At 42.8% G+C, this 24,261-nt stretch overlaps 1 protein-coding gene across 1 annotated transcript; it reads left to right on the forward strand.

Moving 5' to 3' along the window:
• Window positions 1-895: 895 nt before the first annotated feature.
• Window positions 896-23,130, forward strand: FLG (filaggrin). Its single transcript, XM_054479424.2, has 3 exons — window positions 896-940; window positions 10,799-10,957; window positions 11,527-23,130. Exons 2-3 carry the CDS (start codon window positions 10,820-10,822, stop codon window positions 22,591-22,593), a joined length of 11,205 nt encoding a protein of 3,734 aa, XP_054335399.1. The 5' UTR covers window positions 896-940; window positions 10,799-10,819; the 3' UTR covers window positions 22,594-23,130.
• The last annotated feature ends 1,131 nt before the right edge of the window (window positions 23,131-24,261 follow it).

Here is a 24,261-nt window from a genome sequence, read left to right on the forward strand (position 1 = left end):
TGGAGGATAGTACATTTTGGTAGGAGGCACAATGTAAGTTCAGTTTTCAACACTATGGATTGAGATAACCACGGGACATCCATGTGGAGATGCAATCTGCTCAACGTAACAGTGTGTATATCATAAGACAGACCAGGGATAGGAGTCCCCTGTATATTTGTGGCAATAAAAGAAAATTCATGGTTTAAGAAGGAAGAGTATGTGGAACATGTCTCTGATGCCACGATGTAATAACCTTGAAAACAAAGTAAAATTACACTAATCAGTCTTGCCTAATAAACTCATGCTCCTAGTGATCACCACTTCTAACTCAATTGTTCACATTCTTGCTCTGCTTTGAAAAATTAAAATTAAATTTGCCTATCCTCTACTGACCATAATTTCTAGAAGATAGCATTCATCTCATGACAAGTTCTTTCAGTACCCAAAGATGGAATTCATAGATTAAAAAAGAACATATATGTAGATGCTTGTGATGTTTTCCTATCATAAATTGAATTTCAAGTTCTTATAAATGTATTAATATGTCCTACTCTTCTAGAGACAAGGATCAGGAAGTGTATTTATCAATAGATATTTATCAAGCACCTGTCAAGCCAAAGCGGGGTTACAGAAAAGTAGGTATGGGCCCTGCACACAAAGAACCTGTATTAGCCAAAGGGACCATTCCATAAAATTTCCAATATGTAAACCTAAATTTGGAACTTGCTAAAACAAGTACAGATGAGTACGTGAGGAAGCTGGGAAGTAAACACATGTTGCTGGAGAAATAGAGGTGGAGATATGGGTGGATCTAGGTTTGGTTAGGAATGAATCAGACCATCCCACAGAGGGTGGCTCCTCCTTGCATGGGGCCTGCTATAAAAGGGCCATTATCTCAGCCTTCAGTACCCAGCAGGCTCCTTCAGGCTACATTCTATTTGCTCTTTTGGTGAACAAGGTAAGAAGGAATATATTTAATTTTGCCTACTTACTATTAACCAAGGTGGAAATCTGAATGTATGTGTACTGTAAGGCAAAAGGTTCTGGAAGTTTAGGGTTTTTCTCTTTCTTTTTAGTGGCACTGTCACTAAAAGGTTTATTTCTATATAGAAGGAAAATGAGAGCATAAATTTGCTTCCCATGGAGCTACTCAATACTCTGTATTGTTAGACCGTCCATTTATTCATTTACTTAACAAATATGTATTAACTACCTTCTATTTGGTCTTGGCTCTGACTATGCAGCAGTGAACTACATAAACTTCCTAGCAGCTTACCTTTAGTAGGGGGAAACATTTAGTAAACAACAATAAACGAATAAGATAATTTCAAATAGTGATAAGAACAATGAAGAAAATAAAAGAGTGATGTAGTAGAGCCGGGTTGTCCCATCTTTTGGCTTCCCTGGGTCACAATGGAAGAAGAATTGTCTTGGGCCACACATAAAACACACTGACACTAATAATAGCTGATGAGCTTAAAAAAAAACTCATAATGTTTTAAGAAAGTTTACAAATTTGTGTTGGACCACATTCAAAGATGTCCTGGGCCACAGATTGGACAAGCTTGTAGTAAAGTGATGGGAGGGAGGAGGAGAGTGCTTTAAGTTAGATGGCCAGGGGAAGACCTCTCTAGGGAATCGTCTTTGAGTTGAGATCTTAAACACAAAAGAAACTAGCCAAGGCAAAGGGCAAGATTCTAAGCAAGGGTAAACTTGTCCCAAAGAGGAAAAAGAAGCTAGTGTAGCACACATAATTAAAAAGAGGACCAGTGGTATATGGTGATGTCAGAGAGCTAGACAGGCGTAGGCCATGTAAAGAGGGGCATAGTAGAATTAAAACAGTACATGTTAGATTTTAACATGTACTTAAAGGGGCATTAAGCAGGAGGAGTAACATAATCTATGTTTTTAAAAGACCACTCTGGGCTGCTATGTGGAAAACAGGAATATAGGAAGGCAAGAGCAGGAACAGGGAGAGACTGCATTCTTTTATGTGAAAGATGATGGAAATAATAGAAATAACGAGAAATAACTGTTTGCTTATACCGAAATCTAGAAGTTATCCATGATTCCTGTTTTCTCATCACACTGATTCATCACCACGTCCAGTCAACTCTGCCTACAAACCTGCCAAATCTATCCATTTATCCCCTTCTCTGCCATTATCATCCTAGTCCAGGCTACCTTTATCTCCCAACACTGACTATTATGTTATCTGAAAATACAACAATTTATTTATCCATTTGTCTATGGATAGATATTTGGGTCTCTTCCATTTTGGGGTGTATTATAAATAATAGGGCTATGCACTTTTTTTGTATATTACTTTTGGTTACACATATGTACATATTTCAGTTGGGAATATTCCTAAGAGTAAATCGCTAGGACTTAGATACTGTCAAACAATTTTCCAAAGTGCTTCTGTCAGTTTATGCTGCCTCCAGCGGTACATAAAAAAAAATCTCAATTCTCCACATTCTCACCAATATTTGGTATTGTCAAGGATTTTTTTCTTTCTTATCTTTTTAGTCACTTTGGTGGGTGTATTGTGGTCTCACACATTATTTAATTTGCATTTCCCTGGTGCATAACAAGGTTGAGAAGTTTTGATTTTTTTTTATTATTATTATACTTTAAGTTTTAGGGTACATGTGCACAATTAAGAAAATGTGGCACATATACACCATGGAATACTATGCAGCCATAAAAAATGATGAGTTTTGATATCTTTGTTGGCCATTTGGATATCCTTTTCTGTAAAGTTCCTAAGGTAGAGATTCATTTTTCTATGGAGTTAATTGTATTTTTTTTACTGATTTATAGGAGCTATTTTTATATTCAGGACAGATTCCTTTATTGGTTAAATGTGTTTTGTATATCCTCCCACTGTGTGGCTTGTCCTTCTCTCTTCTAATGCTATCTTTAAGGAATAAACATTCCTACTTTTAATGCAGTACAATTTATCAGTCTTTTTCTTAGTGATTAGTACTTTTTGAATTTTATTTAAGTATTTCCCCACACCGAAGTCCTGAAGATATTCTCCAATGTTATCTTCTTTTATCTCTTACATGTAAAATCAACCTGGAAACTATTTTTTTTTCCATTTGAAAATTCAATTAACCCAGGACCATTTATTTCAGACCATTCTTTCTCTACTGACCTACACTACCATCTTTGCCATTAACCAAATGTCCAGAGTGATATAAGACTGACTTTATACTATTATCTTTTATCATTCCATTTGTTTAGCCTTGCACCATGCCATATTGTCTTCCTTTATAATACACCTTGCTATCTGGTATGTCTTCCAACTTAGTCTTCTTCAAGATGGTCTTACCTAATCTTGGCCCTCTACATTTTCATATAAATTTTAGAAATCACCTTATTAATCTTTATTTTTTAAAAAAACTTCAGATATTCAGAATGGGATTTCATTGCATCTATAAATGAATTTGAGGAGATTTGATATCTTAATGCTATTGAGACTTTCAATTCATAAACAAGCTATGTATTCTTCCATTTATTTAAATCTTTAGTTTATCTCAATATTTATAATTTTCTGAGTATAGCTCTTTCATGTTTTCTTAGATTTATTCCTAAAAATTTCCTGATTTTTAATGCTTTATGAATAGCCTCCTTTCTTATTTCATTTTCTCAGCATTCATAATCTCAACATTTATAATATTCTGAGTACAGTCCTTTCATATCTTTAATTAGATTTATTCCTAAAATTTTTCTGATTTTTTATGCTTTTGTAAATAGCATCCTTTCTTATTTCATTTTTTAAGTGTTTATTGCTGTTATATAGAAATACTATTGATTTTTGTATACTTATAACCAGAAGCATGTTTAGTTTATTTATTCTAATAGTTTAGCTATACATTCTTTTGGATTTTCCACATACAAAAGTTATATCATTCCGTGAGTAATAACAGTTTTATTACTTCTTTTTCAATTACTCTGCTTTTAATTCCTTTTCCTAACGTATTGCTCTAGCTAGGACTTTTAGTACAATGTTAAATAGGATGATACTATACATAGTATATATCAATAGGATGATACAGGCATACTAGTTTCATTCCCAAACTTGGAGATGAAAGCTTTCATTTCACCATTAAATGTAATTTTTGCTATGACATTTTTCAAAGACATAATCAATCTTTTATTTATTAATCAGAATTAATGTTGGATTTTATCAATTTTTCATCTATTGAGAGGTTCATATAATTTTCCCCATTATTCTATTTCAGTACTTAATTGGTTGGTTTTCAAATGTTAATCCAAACATGAATTTTGGAATAAAATGTAGTTAGGAATAACATATATTCTTTTTATATACCACTGAATTCAGTCTACTATTATTTTCTTTCAGAGTTTTGCATCTATATGAAAGGAATTGTCCTGAAAATTTTGATTCTTATATCGTTGTCAGGTTATGGTACTGAGGCCAGTTTGGATTAATAAAATGGGTGTTTCCTCTTTTTCATTTCTCTGAAATAATCTATGTGATGTTATAGTTATTTCTTTCTTTCACATTGAATAGAATTCAGTAAAGCCATCTGACCTGCAGTTTCTCCCCCACTGGAAATAAATGCATTTAAGATTCAATTTCTTTAATAAACATAGGACTATTTAGGTTTTCTATTTATTGTTGGTTCAGTTTTGGTAACAAGTGTTTTTCTAGAAACACTTCTTCTATGTCATCTAAATTTTCAAATTAACTGGTATAATGTTTTTTATAATATGCTCTTGTGATCTTTCTAATGTCTAAAACCTCGATAGCAATGTCCCCTTTTACTTTCCTGATATTGGTACTTACTCTTCTTTTCTTGATTAATCTTGCTGGGGTTATCAGTTTTCTTAGATTTTTCAAAGGCTGAATCTTGGCACTGTTGATTCTCTAAATTTTCTTTCTATTTTATTAATTTTAGTTATCTTTATTATTTCCTTCATTATACTTTCTTAGGACTTAATTTGTTCTTTTTAAAACTTCTTGAGATATATGCTTAGGTAATTAATTTTTCAGTCTTTCATATATATATACACACACAACTGTATGCTGCTTATAAGATTCACACATAAAAAATGATAACAGTGATTGAAAATGAAAGGATGGGAAAAAGAGACATCATTCATATATATATGTGTGTGTTTATATATGTATATATGTGAGTGTATATATGTATATATGTGTGTGTGTGTGTGTGTGTATATATATATATATAGGCTATAAATATCTATTAGGCATGGAATTAATGTATTCCCTAAGTTATGCTCTTTCATATTTTTCTCATTTTCATTTAGTTCAAAATATTTTCTAATTTTGCACTGTAATTTATTCAATGATCCATTGATTATTTAGAAGTTATAGCTTAATTTTCAAACACTTAAAGATTTTTCTAGTTATATTCCTATTATTTAATCCTTGCTTCATTCCACTGTGTTAGAGAACAAACTCTATGATTTCAACCCTTTAAAATTTATTGAAACTTGCTTTATGGCCCAGTATATGGTCACTTTCAAAAGAATGGGTATTCTGCAGTTGTTAGGTGTAGCATTCAATGTATGTTGATGTTTTGTTAATAATTTTGTAGAAATATTCTATATTCTTACATATTTTTTATTTGTTCTATCAGTTGCTGAGAGAGGTGTATTTAAATACCCCACTATGATTGTAGATTGCCTGTTTCTCCTTATACTTCTGTCAATTTTTATTAATGTATTTTGAGGCTTCCTGGAGAATTGATCTTTTATTATTATAAAATTTCCTTCTAGCAATATTTTTTGCCTTAAATCTACTTGACAGATATGATTATAATAATAACATCTTTTTTTAGTGTTTGAATGGTATCTCTTTCTTCCAACCTTTCATTTATGATCACTTTAATCACATTTTATGTGTGTCTCTTATAAGCAGCATACAGTTGTTTTTTTTAAATCCAGTCTGACAGCCTTGTCCCTTAATTAGCATATTTACTCTATTTATATTCAGAGTTATTATGGAACTATTTGGTTTACATCTCTACCATATTACTACTTGGTTTCTACTATCTCACCTGTTCTATATTTCTTTTTCTATTCTTGACTTTTTTGGATTAAGTTAATATTTGCCAGTTAATTATCTTTATACAAAAGCTTATTAATTATACACTCTTTTATTATTATCTGCATCCTTGCCCTAAAAATTATAGCATGCATCCTTGATTTGTTAGAGTATATTATTAAGAAAAAAATATTTTAACCCCTACCCAAATAATATAAGTATCCTACAATACTTAACTCCATTTTCTCACTGCCTTATCTGGGATTGTTATGTATTTTAATTCTATTTATCTTAAATCCTGAAAGATTACTATTATTATTTTATGCAATCAATATCTAGCTATACTTTTCCCACACATATGCTTTTTCCATTGTTCTTATTCTTTCTTGCTCCTCTGTGCTTCCAACTAGAATTATCCTTTAATATTTCCTTTACAGTAGGTCTCTGGTGATTAGCTCTGTTTTTCGTTGCTTGAAAATATCTTTACATGTTTTCTTTTTGGTGGATATTTTCACTGTTAACATATAACTTATTTTGCTTCAGAAAGATGAATATAACGTTTCATTGTCTTTTAGCTTCCATTGTTTCTTTTGAAAAGACAAGTATCAATCTTATTGTTGCTCCGTTGAAGGTAATACAAGTGTTTCTCTGTCTGCTCTTAAGATTTCCTCATTGCCTCAAATGTTCAGCAGTTTTATTATTACATGTCTTGCTTTGGTTTTCTTTTATATCTCCTGCTTGGAGTTTATAATATCCTTTTGAACCTGTACCTTGGTATCTTTCATCAGTTTTAGAAAATTTTGTCTTTTAATTCCCAAAATACTGTATTTCCCGCTAAATCTGAATGTAAGCCCCAATAAATTGTCACAATCTTGATAGCTCTGTGATACCTTCAAACACACACACACACACACACACACACACACATTTTCTAGTTGTATTCAGAGTTAGTCTGAAACTAACTAATAAACAATTGCACAAAGCAATCTTCAAAAATCAAACCATATTAGATCACTCTCAACAAAAAATCTCATCTAGTCTCATCACACCTAAAATAAAATGCACAAATGTCACCTTATTTAGAAGATCATCATTATCTGATCCGTCAGTATCTCTGACTTTATGTTGTATTACTCTTGCTTTGTCTGCAATTTTCTAACTGAGTTGGTCTTTTTCTGTATCTCTAACATGCCAAGCTGATTTTCATCTTGGAATCTTTGCACTGTTCCCTTTGCTAAAATTCTCTAATTAATTAACAAGGCTACTTCCTTCTTATTTTTCCATTTTAAGCGCAAATGTCCCCTCTACCACAAAACCTCCTTTCCTTAAAGTACCCCCAAATATTCTGTATAATAGCATTCTTATTTTAGTTATGTACATATCACTTATCAATATCTAATTGTCGAATTAATTTACTGTTTGTTTATGGTCTTCACAAAAGTAGGCAGGCACCTCATCTATCTTGTTCACTACTATATCTCCAAAGCATGAAACAGTGCCTAACCCTTTAGTAGCTGTTCAATACTTGTTAAATAAGTGAAGGAATGAATGAATGAATATAAGCTCTGAGAAAAGGTTATGCCTAGAGGTATCAATTTTGAAGTCATCAGATAGATGGTATCTGGAGTCATGGGATTCAATGAGATTGCCTCAGAAAGGTGTGTAGATTTTTTTTAAAAAAGAAGGTCTAAGACACAGCCACAGATATTTCCAACCTCTTGAGATTGAGCAGAAGAGAGGTTAGTAAAGAATACTGAGAGACAACAGCATTCAATGGGTAAGAGGAATATCAGAGGAATATGGTGTCATGAGATCCAAGAAACAAAAAGACTCCATTAAGAAAGGAAGGGTTAATTCTATTTCACATACCAAGAGATTAAGTAAGATGATGATGATGAGGTGATGATGGAGAAATGACACTGTATTCAACAACTTGGAGATCACAGATGATTTGACACAAAAAGTTTCAGTAGAGTTTGGTGATAGGAAATTGAGAGAAGCAGGTTAAAAAGAAAGTGGGTGGTAAACATTTTAAGAGAGAAAGCAGAGAAAACTTATCCAAGACTCCTGTGAAATGAAGCAGTTAATTAGGCTAGTAAGATGTTAGGAGAAATGTTGGGGGAGGGTGGAATAATGGTTCAAGCGAAGGGTTTTAAGATGGAAGATACTCCAGTATATTTCTGTGGTGATAAAAATAAACTACTAGAGAAGGAAACAGAGTGAAGTAGGGAAAAGTACTAATTTTAGGGATATTTTGAAAGTAGGATCAATAAAACATGTTGATGGAATATATATTGGATGTAAGAAAAGGGGAATCAGAACTAATTTTCAGATTTATGACTTGAGCCATCAGGAAGACAGGAGTAACTGATGAGGATAACAGGTGTGGGACATTTGTTAGGGTAAAGCAGTTGAAAATCAAGACTTCTCTTTTGAACGTAATAGATTTAAGATATCTACAAGACTCAAGTAGAAATATCGGATAGGCATTTAGACATACACTTCTCAAGTTTAAGGGACAGTCGGTGACTGGGGGTATAAACTTGTGAGTTGTCAACTTATTTAAAAAGTTATATAGAACTAGATGAGATGACCTGAGGGAGTATAACAGAGAAAAGAAGCTAAGGAGTGAATCATAGGGCATAGCAACATTAGGAGCTGAACAAGGAGGCTAAGAAAAAAGTGGCCACTGAGGTTGGAGGAGAAACTTGAGAGTGCCAGGTCTCTGAAGAAGGATGCAGCCAGTTGCATCAAATGCTGCCGATATGTCAAGTAATATGTAAAATAAAAATGGATACATGGATTTGGAAATATGAAGGATATTTTTTACTTGGTGAGAGTTTTAATACATTTTTTAGAAAAAAAATACTTTGAGTAAAGGAAAACAAGAATTAGGAAGTAAAGACAGAATGTATAGGCATATCTTTTGAGGAATTTTGCTATAAAAGGGAACAGATAAATCAGATGGTACCTAAAGGCAGATGTGAGATTGGGGGTGGGGTGGAGATGGGAAGGTAAGTGTTAGATAGATATTTCAGCATGAATATATATTGAAGGGAATGATCCAGTAGACAAAGAAGAATTAATGATGCATATGAGAAAGTAGGCAACTGCAAAAGCAAAGTGTTTGGGTAGACAAGAGAGAGTGGGGCTTAGTGCCAAAGTAAAGGACAGGAGGAGCACAGACTGTTTATTACCCTAAATAAAGTGAAGGCAAGGTATATGGATAGAAATGTAGTAGGTTGGGAGATCAGATATTAGGAGAATGAGGAAACTCTTTTCCAATGGCTTCCAAGTTCTCAGGAATCAAAATCAAGGACATCAGAGATAAACGAAAGAAACAGTTGTTGAAGCTTTGGCCAGTGGGTATAAGAAAAAGTAGGACAAGTGGATGTATCCAAGGAGCATTTGGGGAGATTAAACATAATGTCCAACCAAGGTAAAAAGGGAAATGAGTACATAAAGCAGTAAATAGAGAGGTTAAAGAATTATTGACATCAGGGTACAAGACGAGGTCAAAGAGTAAGATCCTTGAGACAGAGATTTTGCATATGTTGCAAGTAACGATAAGTTCAGAGAATACAATATCATCATAAATAAGACTGGCTGAAAATAATTATAAACTTTAAAAGGGTTTTGTAAGAAGCACACAGCTATAATTTTTTAAATTCAATCTTTACAATCTATATTTTAATTGGCAAGATCTGGTCTATCTTACATGTATTGTAATTAGTAATAATAAAATTATTTGTAATTCTATTAATTTATTTTATGCTTTCTGTTTACCCTTCTTTTTCTGTGCTTCTTATTTTCTTCTTTCCTGGCTTCTGTTAAATTATTAAAGTTTCTTAATTCCCCTATTTCATCTCTAATGGTTTAGAAATTATAAATTCTATTCTTTTAGTAAATACCCATAAACTTACCCAAATACATATATCACTTAACCACAGCAAAATTCATTAATATCTAATTCTTACCAAGCAACCCAAGGTCCAAAAATGTTTTAGTTCTGACTGCTACAGTAATCTCCTTCACATTGTTTTCTACAGTATTTTAGTTTCACCTGGTTTTGTAAGTCCTAATAAAGTTATAATTCTTTATATAATACATGCTTAGATTTATTGATATGCTTACTAATTTCTTCACCAATGAGATAAAGTGAACATTCCTTAAATGGCAAAATGAAACCCAGTCAGAAAAACCTTTCTCTTTAAATATTGAAGAGCTATTAAATCCATCCTGTACAATGAAATATCCTAAACTTCATGAAATGTTTAAAAAAGAAATAAAAAATTGAATGAACTTTCATTGAGTATCTTGTCATATGGCTAACTGGCTTTCAGAGAATTATGTCTTAGCAAATTAATCATTTAATAATTTAGCTTTTGGGGAAGTAATTTTCAATAAATTTGTATGAGTAAATTTTACTGCTTAAAACCAGTCAGCCTATCTAAATTCTTGTTATTGGCAATGGCAAGATCAGCAAGAGGAATGATCTTGCCTAGAGCACACTGAGGTCTGTGAGACTATTAAGTCCAGCTGTAAGTGGGCACAAGGCCAAAAAAATGGGCAATTTTATTTAAGTAAGGAAAACTCTATTCATTTGTTTTATGTAGATGGTAGAGAAAAGTTTCTCATGTCCATCTTCCATTCTTAAAGATGGATTACTTAGAGGAAAATATAGGTTTAAAATGCGGAAAATGATTGTAATAATTAATATAACCTAGAAAAAAAAGACGTACAAAAAAGGGCATTTTCATTTCTTCTTTCTAGGTTCACATTTATTGCCAAAAGATGTCTACTCTCCTGGAAAACATCTTTGCCATAATTAATCTTTTCAAGCAATATTCAAAAAAAGATAAAAACACTGACACATTGAGCAAAAAAGAGCTGAAGGAACTTCTGGAAAAGGAATTTCGGCAAATCCTGAAGGTAAGAGTATCTGACAAGATCAAAGATAGAGCATTTGTGTTTCTCATCAATAATCTAAGCAAGGGTTATTTTGAGCTCTTTGTGAACTATTTCTCTTAAAACAGGAAAAGAGTTAATCTTGTCTCAAAAGAGATAGATTTTATTTTCTTCCCCATACCTGCATGTATATGATAAACATAAAGAAACCCTCAGAGAAAAAAATATAAATATTTAAAAATTAATGTAAATTAGTTCTTAGTATTTTGGTATTATAATATTCTCCCAAACATCAACATTACTAAGGGGATTTTTATTAAAGAAAACTAAGTAATGAATTATATATACTTCTGACTTTTAAAATAAGAAAAAGAGTCACCCCATCAAATCTTGACATCTTACTAGTCTTTACATCTTTGTTCACATATAACACCTGAATAAGGATGAGATGAAGAAGTCTTAAAAAAACAAAAAGATTCTGTCCCACTTTTTAATACTCAAAAGATCAAATTCATTAAATTAACTTTGAATTAATTGGCTGATAATGTGATTCTGTCTGATGCAGTCTCCCTCTGTGACTTCCCTCTGTACAGAATCCAGATGACCCAGATACGGTTGACGTCTTCATGGATCACTTGGATATAGACCACAACAAGAAAATTGACTTCACTGAGTTTCTTCTGATGGTATTCAAGTTGGCTCAAGCATACTATGAATCTACCAGAAAAGATAATTTACCGATATCAGGACACAAGCACAGAGAGCACAGTCATCATCATAAACATGAAGATGATAAAGAGGAAGAAAACAAAGAAAACAGAAAAAGACGCCCAAGTCTGGAAAGAAGAAACAATAGAAAAGGGAATAAGGGAAGATCCAAGAGCCCAAGAGAAACAGGGGGGAAAAGGCATGAATCTAGTTCTGAAAAAAAAGAAAGAAAAGGATACTCACCTACTCATAGAGAAGAAGAATATGGAAAAAACCATCACAAGTCAAGTAAAAAAGAGAAAAACAAGACTGAAAATACTAGACTAGAAGACAATAGGAAGAAACTAAGTGAAAGACCTGAAGAGAAAGAAGACAAAGAAGGAGTAGGATATGATTATGAAAATATAGGAAGAATGACTGAAAAATGGACAGAATCAGGCCATATTGACACATATTACACATTCCAGGATGAAGCCTATGACACCACTGATAATCTATTAGAAGAAAACAAAATATATGAAAGATCAAGTTCATCTGATGACGAATCGTCATTGCAAGTCAACAGGTCAATACATGAAAACCTAAGCCAGGTACCACTGCAGGAGTCCAGGACAAGGAGGCGTAGGGGATCCAGTGTTAGCCAGGACAGTGGCAGTGAGGGACACTCAGAAGACTCTCAGAGGTGGTCTGGGTCTGCTTCCAGAAACCATCATGGATCTGCTCAGGAGCAGTCAACAGATGGCTCCAGACACCCCGGGTACCATCAAGAAGACAGAGCCAGTCACGGGCACTCTGCAGACAGCTCCAAACAATCAGGAACTCATCACGCAGAGACTTTCTCCCGTGGACAGGCTACGTCATCACATGAACAGGCAAAATCAAGTCCAGGAGAAAGACACGGATCCCACCACCAGCAGTCAGCAGACAACTCCAGACACTCAGGCATTGGGCACGGACAAGGTTCATCTGCATTCAGAGACAGTGGACACCGGGGGTCCAGCAGTAATCAGGCCAGTGACAGTGAAGGACATTCAGAAGACTCAGACACACAATCAGTGTCAGGCCATGGACATGCTGGGCCTAGACAGCAGAGCCACCAAGAGTCTGCACATGGCCGGTCAGGGGAAAGGTCTGGACATTCAGGGTCTTTCCCCTACCAGGTGAGCACTCATGAACAGTCTGAGTACGCCCATGGACAGCCTGGGCCCAGGACTGGTGGAAGACAAGGATCCCACCACGAGCAAGCACGAGACAGGTCCAGGCACGCAGCATCCCAAGAGGGTCAGGACAACATTCATGGACACCCGGGGTCAAGCAGAGGAGGAAGGCAGGGATCTCACCACGAGCAACTGGTAGACAGCTCTGGACATTCAGGGTCCCATCACAACCACAACACATCCCAGGGAAGGTCTGATGCATCCCACGGGCAGTCAAGATCCAGAAGTGCAAGCAGACAAACACGTAATGAGGAACAATCAGGAGACGACTCCAGACACTCAGGGTCGCATCACCATGAACCTTCTTCCACTCGGGCCGACAGCTCTAGACACTCACAGTCGGGCCAGGGAAAATCAGCGGGGTCCAGGACAAGAAGGCACCAGGGACCCAGTGTTAGCCAGGACAGTGACAGTGAGGAACATTCAGAAGACTCTGAGAGGCAGCCTGGATCTGCTTCCAGAAACCATTATGGATCTGCTCAGAAGCAGTCAAGAGATGGCTCCAGACACACTGAGTCCCAGGAAGAAGACAGAGCCGGTCACAGGCACTCTGCAGACAGCTCCAGACAATCAGGCACTCATTACGCAGAGACTTCCTCTCGTGGAAAGGCTGTGTCATCCCAGGAACAGGCAAGATCAAGTCCCGGAGAAAGACATGGATCCCACCACCACCAGTCAGCAGACACCTCAAGACACTCAGGGACTGGGCAAAGACAAGCTTCATCTGCAGTCAGCGACCATGGACACCCAGGGTCCAGTGGTAGTCAGGCCAATCACAGTCAGGGACACTCAGAAGACTCAGACACACAGTCAGTATCACCCCACGGACAGGCTGGGGCCCATCGGCAGAGCCACCAAGAGTCCGCACATGGCCGGTCAGGGGAAAGGTCTGGACGTTCAGGGTCTTTCCCCCACCAGGTGGACACTCATGAACAGTCTGAGTCTGCCCATGGACGGACCGGGCCCAGCACTGGAGGAAGACAAGGATCCCGCCTCAAGCAGGCACGAGACAGATCCAGGCACGCAGCATCCCAAGAGAGTCAAGACACCATTCGTGGACACACAGGGTCAAGCAGAGGAGGAAGGCAGGGGTACCACCATCAGCAATCGGTAGACAGCTCTGAACACTCAGGGTCCTATCACAGCCACAAAACATCCCAGGGAAGGTCTGATGCATCCCGTGGGCAGTCAGGATCCAGAAGTACAAGCAGACAAACACGTAATGAGGAACAACCAGGACACGGCTCCTGGCACTCAGGTTCACGTCACCACGAGGCATCCACTCAGGCTCACAGCTCCAGATACTCACAGTCGGGCCAGGGAGAATCAGTGGGGTCCAGGACAAGCAGGCGCCAGGGATCCAGTGTTAGCCAGGACACTGACAGTGAGGGACATCCAGAAAACTCTGAGAGGCGGTCTGGGTCTGCTTCCAGAAACCATTATGGATCTTCTCGGGAGCAGTCAAGAGATGGCTCAAGACACCCCGGGTCCCATCAAGAAGACAGAGCCGGTCACGGGCACTCTGCAGACAGCTCCAGAAAATCGGGCACTCATCACGCAGAGACTTCCTCCCGTGGACAGGCTGTGTCATCCCAGGAACAGGCAAGATCAAGTCCCGGAGAAAGACACAGATCCCGCCACCAGCAGTCAGCAGACAGCCACAGACACTCAGGCACTGGGCGCAGACAAGCTTCATCTGCAGTCAGAGACAGTGGACACCGAGGGCCCATTGGTAGTCAGGCCAGTCACAGTGAGGGACATTCAGAAGACTCAGACACACAGTCAGTGTCAGCACACGGACAGCCTAGGCCCCATCAGCAGAGCCACCAAGAGTCCGCACGTGGCCAGTCAAGGGAATGGTCTGGACGTTCAGGGTCTTTCCCCTACCAGGTGAGCACTCATAAACAGTCTGAGTCCACCCATGGACGGACCAGGCCGAGCACGGGAGGAAGACAAGGATCCCGCCATGAGCAGGCACGAGACAGCTCCAGGCACGCAGCATCGCAACAGGGTCAGGACACCATTCATGGACACCCAGGGTCAAGCAGAGGAGGAAGGCAGGGGTCCCACCACGAACAATTGGTAGACAGCTCTGAACACTCAGGGTCCCATCACAGACACAACACATCCCAGGGAAGGTCTGAGGCATCCCGTCGGCAGTCAGGATCCAGAAGTGCAAGTAGAAAAACACGTAATGAGGAACAATCAGGAGACAGCTCCCGGCACTCAGGATCGCATCACCACCAGGCATCCACTCAGGCCGACAGCTTCAGACACTCACAGTCAGGCCAGGGAGAATCAGTGGGGTCCAGGACAAGCAGGCGCCAGGGATACAGTGTTAGCCAGGACAGTGACAGTGAGGGACACTCAGAAGACTCTGAGACGCGGCCTGGGTCTGCTTCCAGAAACCATTATGGATCTGCTCAGGAGCAGTCAAGGGATGGCTCCAGACACCCCGGGTCCCATCAAGAAGACAGAGCCGGTCACGAGCACTCTGCAGACAACTCCAGGCAATCAGGCACTCATCACGCAGAGACTTCCTCCCGTGGACAGGCTGTGTCATCCCAGGAACAGGCAAGATCAAGTCCTGGAGAAAGACACAGATCGCGCCACCAGCAGTCAGCAGACAGCTCCAGACACTCAGGCACTGGGCGCAGACAAGCTTCATCTGCAGTCAGAGACAGTGGACACCCAGGGTCCAGTGGTAGTCAGGCCAGAGACAGTGAGGGACATTCAGAAGACTCAGACACACAGTCAGTGTCAGCCCATGGACAGGCTGGGCCCCATCAGCAGAGCCACAAAGAGTCCGCACATGGCCGGTCAGGGGAAAGCTCTGGACGTTCAGGGTCTTTCCCCTACCAGGTGAGCACTCATGAACAGTCTGAGTCCGCCCATGGACGGACTGGGCCCAGCACTGGAGGAAGACAAGGATCCCACCACGAGCAGGCACAAGACAGCTCCAGGCATGCAGCATCGCAAGAGGGTCAGGACACCATTCGTGGACACCCGGGGTCAAGCAGAGGAGGAAGGCAGGGGTCCCACCACGAGCAATCAGTACACAGCTCTGAATACTCAGGGTCCCATCACAGCCACAACACATCCCAAGGAAGGTCTGATGCATCCCATGGGCAGACAGGATCCAGAAGTGCAAGCAGACAAACACGTAATGAGGAACAATCAGGACATGGCTCCCGGCACTCAGGGTCGCGTCACCACGAGGCCTACGCTCGGGCCGACAGCTCCAGACACTCACAGTTGGGCCAGGGAGAATCAGTGGGGTCCAGGACAAGCAGGCGCCAGGGATCCAGTGTTAGCCAGGACAGTGACAGTGAGGGACACTCAGAAGACTCTGAGACGTGGCCTGGGTCTGCTTCCAGAAACCATTATGGATCTGGTCGGGAGCAGGCAAGAGATGGCTCCAGACACCCCGGGTCCCATCAAGAAGACAGAGCCAGTCACGGGCACTCTGCAGACAGCTCCAGGCAATCAGGCACTCATTACGCAGAAACTTCCTCTCGTGGACAGGCTGTGTCATCCCAGGAACAGGCAAGATCAAGTCCCGGAGAAAGACACGGATCCCGCCACCAGCAGTCAGCAGACAGCTCCAGACACTCGGGCACTGGGCACGGACAAGCTTCATCTGCAGTCAGAGACAGTGGACACCGAGGGCCCATTGGTAGTCAGGCCAGTCACAGTGAGGGACATTCAGAAGACTCAGACACACAGTCAGTGTCAGCCCATGGACAGGCTGGGCCCCATCAGCAGAGCCACCAAGAGTCCGCACATGGCCGGTCAGGGGAAAGCTCTGGACGTTCAGGGTCTTTCCCCTACCATGTGAGCACTCATGAACAGTCTGAGTCCGTCCATGGACGGACCCATCCCAGCACTGGAGGAAGACAAGGATCCCACCACGAGCAGGCACAAGACAGCTCCAGGCATGCAGCATCGCAAGAGGGTCAGGACACCATTCGTGGACACCCGGGGTCAAGCAGAGGAGGAAGGCAGGGGTCCCACCATAAGCAATCAGTACACAGCTCTGAATACTCAGGGTCCCATCACAGCCACAACACATCCCAAGGAAGGTCTGATGCATCCCATGGGCAGTCAGGATCCAGAAGTGCAAGCAGACAAACACGTAATGAGGAACAATCAAGACATGGCTCCCGGCACTCAGGGTCGCGTCACCACGAGGCCTACACTTGGGCCGACAGCTCCAGACACTCACAGTTGGGCCAGGGAGAATCAGTGGGGTCCAGGACAAGTAGGCGCCAGGGATCCAGTGTTAGCCAGGACAGTGACAGTGAGGGACACTCAGAAGACTCTGAGACGCGGCCTGGGTCTGCTTCCAGAAACCATTATGGATCTTCTCGGGAGCAGGCAAGAGATGGCTCAAGACACCCCGGGTCCCATCAAGAAGACAGAGCCGGTCACGGGCACTCTGCAGACAGCTCCAGGCAATCAGGCACTCATTACACACAGACTTCCTCTCGTGGACAGGCTGTGTCATCCCAGGAACAGGCAAGATCAAGTCCCGGAGAAAGACATGGATCCCGCCACCAGCAGTCAGCAGACAGCTCCAGACACTCAGGTACTGGGCACGGACAAGCTTCATCTGCAGTCAGAGACAGTGGACACCGAGGGCCCATTGGTAGTCAGGCCAGTCACAGTGAGGGACATTCAGAAGACTCAGACACACAGTCAGTGTCAGCCCATGGACAGGCTGGGCCCCATCAGCAGAGGCACCAAGAGTCCGCACGTGGCTGGTCAGGGGAAAGGTCTGGACGTTCAGGGTCTTTCCTCTACCAGGTGAGCACTCATGAACAGTCTGAGTCCGTCCATGCACGGACTGGACCCAGCACTGTAGGAAGACAAGGATCCCGCCACGAGCAGACACGAGACAGCTCCAGGCACGCAGCATCGCAACAGGGTCAGGACACCATTCGTGGACACCCGGGGTCAAGCAGAGGAGGAAAGCAGGGGTCCCACCACGAGCAATTGGTAGACAGCTCTGAACACTCAGGGTCCCATCACAGCCACAACACATCCCAGGGAAAGTCTGAGGCATCCCGTCGGCAGTCAGGATCCAGAAGTACAAGCAGACAAACACGTAACGAGGAACAATCAGGAGATAGCTCCCAGCACACAGGATCTCATCACCATGAGGCATCCACTCGGGCCGACAGCTCCAGACACTCACAGTCGGGCCAGGGAGGATCAGTGGGGTCCAGGACAAGCAGGCACCAGGGATCCGGTGTTAGCCAGGACAGTGAGGGACACTCAGAAAACTCTGAGAGGTGGTCTGGGTCTGCTTCTAGAAACCACTATGGATCTGCTCGGGAGCAGTCAAGAGATGGCTCCAGACACCCTGGGTCCCATCAAGAAGAAAGAGCCGGTCATGGGCACTCTGCAGACAGCTCCAGACAATCAGGCACTCATCACGCAGAGACTTCCTCCCGTGGACAGGCTGTGTCATCCCAGGAACAGGCAAGATCAAGTCCTGGAGAAAGACACAGATCCCACCACCAGCAGTCAGCAGACAGCTCCAGACACTCAGGCACTGGGCGCAGACAAGCTTCATCTGCAGTCAGAGACAGTGGACACCCAGGGTCCAGTGGTAGTCAGGCCAGAGACAGTGAGGGACATTCAGAAGACTCAGACACACAGTCAGTGTCAGCCCATGGACAGGATGGGCCCCATCAGCAGAGCCACCAAGAGTCCGCACATGGCTGGTCAGGGGAAAGGTCTGGACGTTCAGGGTCTTTCCCCTACCAGGTGAGCACTCATGAACAGTCTGAGTCCGTCCATGGACGGACCCATCCCAGCACTGGAGGAAGACAAGGATCCCACCACGAGCAGGCACAAGACAGCTCCAGGCATGCAGCATCGCAAGAGGGTCAGGACACCATTCGTGGAAACCCGGGTTCAAGCAGAGGAGGAAGGCAGGGGTCCCACCACGAGCAATCAGTACACAGCTCTGAATACTCACGGTCCCATCACAGCCACAACACATCCCAAGGAAGGTCTGATGCATCCCGTGGGCAGTCAGGATCCAGAAGTGCAAGCAGACAAACACATAATGAGGAACAATCAGGAGATGGCGCCAGGCACTCAGTTTCACGTCACCACGAGGCATACACTCGGGCCGACAGCTCCAGACACTCACAGTTGGGCCAGGGAGAATCAGTGGGGTCCAGGACAAGCAGGCACCAGGGACCCAGTGTTAGCCAGGACAGTGACAGTGAGGGACACTCAGAAGACTCTGAGAAGCGGCCTGGGTCTGCTTCCAGAAACCATTATGGATCTGCTCGGGAGCAGGCAAGAGATGGCTCCAGACACCCCGGGTCCCATCAAGAAGAAAGAGCCGGTCACGGGTACTCTGCAGACAGCTCCAGACAATCAGGCACTCATCACGCAGAGACTTCCTCCCATGGACAGGCTGTGTCATCCCAGGAACAGGCAAGATCAAGCCCCGGAGAAAGACACAGATCCCACCACCAGCAGTCAGCAGACAGCTCCAGACACTCAGGCACTGGGCGCAGACAAGCTTCATCTGCAGTCAGAGACAGTGGACACCCAGGGTCCAGTGGTAGTCAGGCCAGTGACAGTGAGGGACATTCAGAAGACTCAGACACACAGTCAGTTTCAGCCCATGGACAGGCTGGGCCCCATCAGCAGAGCCACCAAGAGTCCGCACGTGGCCGGTCAGGGGAAAGGTCTGGACGTACAGGGTCTTTCCCCTACCAGGTGAGCACTCATGAACAGTCTGAGTCCGCCCATGGACAGACCGGGCCCAGCACGGGAGGAAGACAAGGATCCCGCCATGAGCAGCCACGAGACAGCTCCAGGCACGCAGCATCACAAGAGGATCAGGACACCATTCGTGGACACCCAGGCTCAAGCAGAGGAGGAAGGCAAGGGTCCCTCCACGAGCAATCGGTAGACAGCTCTGAATACTCACGGTCCCATCACAGCCACAACACATCCCAGGGAAGGTCTGATGCATCCCATGGGCAGTCAGGATCCAGAAGTGCAAGCAGAAAAACACATAATGAGGAACAATCAGGAGATGGCACCAGGCACTCAGGGTCAGGTCACTACGAGGCATACACTCAGGCCGACAGCTCCAGACACTCACAGGCAGGTCAGGGAGAATCAGTGGGTTCCAGGACAAGCAGGCACCAGGGACCCAGTGTTAGCCAGGACAGTGACAGTGAGGGACACTCAGAAGACTCTGAGACGCGGCCTGGGTCTGCTTCCAGAAACCATTATGGATCTGCTCAGGAGCAGTCAAGAGATGGCTCCAGACACCCCGGGTCCCAACAAGAAGACAGAGCCAGTCATGGGCACTCTGCAGACAGCTCCAGGCAATCAGGCACTCATCACGCAGAGACTTCCTCTCGTGGACAGGCTGTATCATCCCAGGAACAGGCAAGATCAAGTCCTGGAGAAAGACATGGATCCCGCCACCACCAGTCAGCAGACAGCTCCAGACACTCAGGCACTGGGCAGGGACAAGCTTCATCTGCAATCAGAGACAGTGGACACCGAGGGCCCATTGGTAGTCAGGCCAGTCACAGTGAGGGACATTCAGAAGACTCAGACACACAGTCAGTGTCACCCCACGGACAGCCTAGGCCCCATCAGCAGAGCCACCAAGAGTCTGCACGTGGTCAGTCAGGGGAAAAGTCTGGACATTCAGGGTCTTTCCTCTACCAGGTGAGCACTCACGAACAGTCTGAGTCCACCCATGGACGGACCAGGCCCAGCACGGGAGGAAGACAAGGATCCCGCCATGAGAAGGCACGAGACAGCTCCAGGCATGCAGCATCGCAAGAGGGTCAGGACACCATTCGTGGACACCCAGGGTCAAGCAGAGGAGGAAGGCAGGAGTCCCACCACGAGCAATCAGTAGACAGCTCTGAACACTCAGGGTCCCATCACAGCCACAACACATCCCAGGGAAGGTCTGATGCATCCCGTGGGCAGTCAGGATCCAGAAGTGCAAGTAGACAAACACGTAACGAGGAACAATCAGGACATGGCTCCCGGCACTCAGGGTCGCGTCACCACGAGGTATACACTCAGGCCAAAAGCTCCAGACACTCACAGTCGGGCCAGGGAGAATCAGTGGGGTCCAAAACAAGCAGGTGGCAGGGATCCAGTGTTAGCCAGGACAGTGACAGTGAGGGACACTCGGAAGACTCTGAGAGGTGGTCTGAGTCTGCTTCCAGAAACCATTATGGATCTTCTCGGGAGCAGTCAAGAGATGGCTCCAGACACCCTGGGTCCCATCAAGAAGAAAGAGCCGGTCACGGGCACTCTGTTGACAGCTCCAGACAATCAGGCACTCATCACGCAGAGACTTCCTCCCATGGACAGGCTGTGTCATCCCAGGAACAGGCAAGATCAAGCCCCGGAGAAAGACACAGATCCCACCACCAGCAGTCAGCAGACAGCTCCAGACACTCAGGCACTGGGCGCAGACAAGCTTCATCTGCAGTCAGAGACAGTGGACACCCAGGGTCCAGTGGTAATCAGGCCAGTGACAGTGAGGGACATTCAGAAGACTCAGACACACAGTCAGTGTCAGCCCATGAACAGGCTGGGCCCCATCAGCAGAGCCACCAAGAGTCCGCACGTGGCCGGTCAGGGGAAAGGTCTGGACGTTCAGGGTCTTTCCCCTACCAGGTGAGCACTCATGAACAGTCTGAGTCCGCCCATGGACGGACTGGGCCCAGCACTGGAGGAAGACAAGGATCCCGCCACGAGCAGGCACGAGACAGCTCCAGGCATGCAGCATCGCAAGAGGGTCAGGACACCATTCGTGGACACCCAGGGTCAAGCAGAGGAGGAAGGCAGGGGTCCCACCATGAGCAATCAGTACACAGCTCTGAACACTCAGGGTCCCATCTGAGCCACAACACATCCCAGGGAAGGTCTGATGCATCCCGTGGGCAGTCAGGATCCAGAAGTGCAAGCAGACAAACACGTGATGAGGAACAGATAGGAGACGGCTCCAGGCACTCAGGGTCACGTCACCATGAGGCTTCCACTCAGGCCAACAGCTCTAGACACTCACAGTCCGGCCAGGGAGAATCAGTGGGGTCCAGGACAAGCAGGCGCCAGGGATCCAGTGTTAGCCAGGACAGTGACAGTGAGGGACACTCAGAGGACTCTGAGAGGCGGTCTGAGTCTGCTTCCAGAAACCATCATGGATCTTCTCAGGAGCAGTCAAGAGATGGCTCCAGACACCCCGGATCCTATTACCACGATACAGCCAGTCATGTACAGTCTTCATCTGTACAGTCAGACTCTAGTACCACTAAGGAACATGGTCACTTTAGTAGTCTTTCACAAGATTCTGCATATCGTTCAGGAATACAGTCACGTGGCAGTCCTCCCAGTTCTAGTTCTTATCATTATCAATCTGAGCACGCTGAAAGGCAAAAAGGTCAATCAGGTTTAGTTTGGAGACATGGCAGCTATGGTAGTGCAGATTATGATTATGGTGAATCTGGGTTTAGACACTCTCAGCATGGAAGTGTTAGTTACAATTCCAATCCTGTTGTTTTCAAGGAAAGATCTGATATCTGTAAAGCAAGTGCATTTGGTAAAGATCATCTAAGGTATTATGCAACGTATATTAATAAGGACCCAGGTTTATATGGCCATTCTAGTGATATATCAAAACAACTGGGATTTAGTCAGTCACAGAGATACTATTACTATGAGTAAGAAATTAATGGCAAAGGAATTAATCCAAGAATAGAAGAATGAAGCAAGTTCACTTTCAATCAAGAAACTTCATAATACTTTCAGGGAAGTTATCTTTTCCTGTCAATCTGTTTAAAATATGCTATAGTATTTCATTAGTTTGGTGGTAGTTTATTTTTATTGTGGAATGATCTTTAAACTCTATATTTCAGAAATATTAAATGGAAGAAATCAATATCATGGAGAGCTAACTTTAGAAAACTAGCCGGAGTATTTTAGGAGATTCTGGGTCAAGTGATGTTTTATGTTTTTGAAAGTTTAAGTTTTAGATACTCTCCAAATTTCTAAATTAATCTTTTCCGGAAATATCGAAGGAACCAAAAATATAAAACAGTTCTGTACACCAAAGTGGCTATATCAACATCAGGGCTAGCACATCTTTCTCTATTATCCTTCTATTGGAATTCTATTATTCTGTATTCAAAAAAAATCATCTTGGATGTAATTAATATTTTAGTAAGCTGCATCTAAATTAAAAATAAACTATTCATCATATAATACTGTTTGTCTCTTGTATGCTTATTTATCATAAACCCAAATTACATACTTCCCCATGGCCAGAATTAGATGTCTTCTATATCACTGGAAAGCTATATGACCATAGAGCAGATACATTACATTCAAAATTAGAAGTAATTAATAATGAAAGAGAAAATTTAATCAAGGCCTATATTTTTCTCCAACATAATCATTGTCCCACAATCACATTCAGGAAAAAAAAAAACACGCTTTGCTCAATCATGAATATCACTATTATTAATATGGAATTATCAACTTAGGTGGTGATTAAGCCATGTCAAAGGAAGATCAGGAAACAGGAATTACTGACCATAGATCCTTCTTCCAAAGACACTAGGAGATGCTTTGCAATGGAGACTAGTTGGAGCAGAGAAGTTGTGCTGATATATCCTGGCAAAGGGAAAAGAATTAAAAAGAAGTGTCCTCCTGGCCTGGAAGGAAAATATTTGTATCTTTATAATTTAAGCAAGTAGATGAAAAGGCTGAAAAAAGAATAGTAAAAATATGAATGAAGTTCTACCATTAGAAGGAATATGCTTCTGTAAGAATCCTACCCAAATTTTCATTCCCATAATATCTGACTAGAAGTGATATGTAGGCCAGTGATCACATTTTGCAGATGAGTCTATTACACAAATAATCTACATCAAAGTAGCACTTAGATCTCAAGCCTCCAAATCTGCGTTTAGTGGTTTTATAAAAGCACTTCCAAAAAGCTGCCTTTATTGAACTTACACTTGAGTAAACCAAGATAAAGTGAAACTAATTGTCAAAGTTACAATAATACCCAATAGGTACAGGGACTGAATGAAAAGCAACAAACAAGCTCATTTTTGTAATTAGCCTCAAACAATAGTCTATATTTGTTCTCCACAAGCCACTTGAAAATGGCATTTCCTTCCCACCAGTATCATGCTTCCCTGCTTTAAGTGTTGTCCCCAAATGCCCCTACAAAGCTGCAAACTCCATAAGATATCATACCTTCAGACCTCATTGAACTTCCACAGACATATATAGAGAGGATGCCTTTGTCCATTTCTCTGATACACTTTGCTACCTTGCCCCTAGTCTCACAACCAGCTTATGTGGCTACCTCCTGTAGCTCCTGTC

This window comes from Pongo pygmaeus, chromosome 1 (genome assembly GCF_028885625.2).
Source record: "Pongo pygmaeus isolate AG05252 chromosome 1, NHGRI_mPonPyg2-v2.0_pri, whole genome shotgun sequence".
Taxonomy (NCBI): Eukaryota; Metazoa; Chordata; class Mammalia; order Primates; family Hominidae; genus Pongo; species Pongo pygmaeus.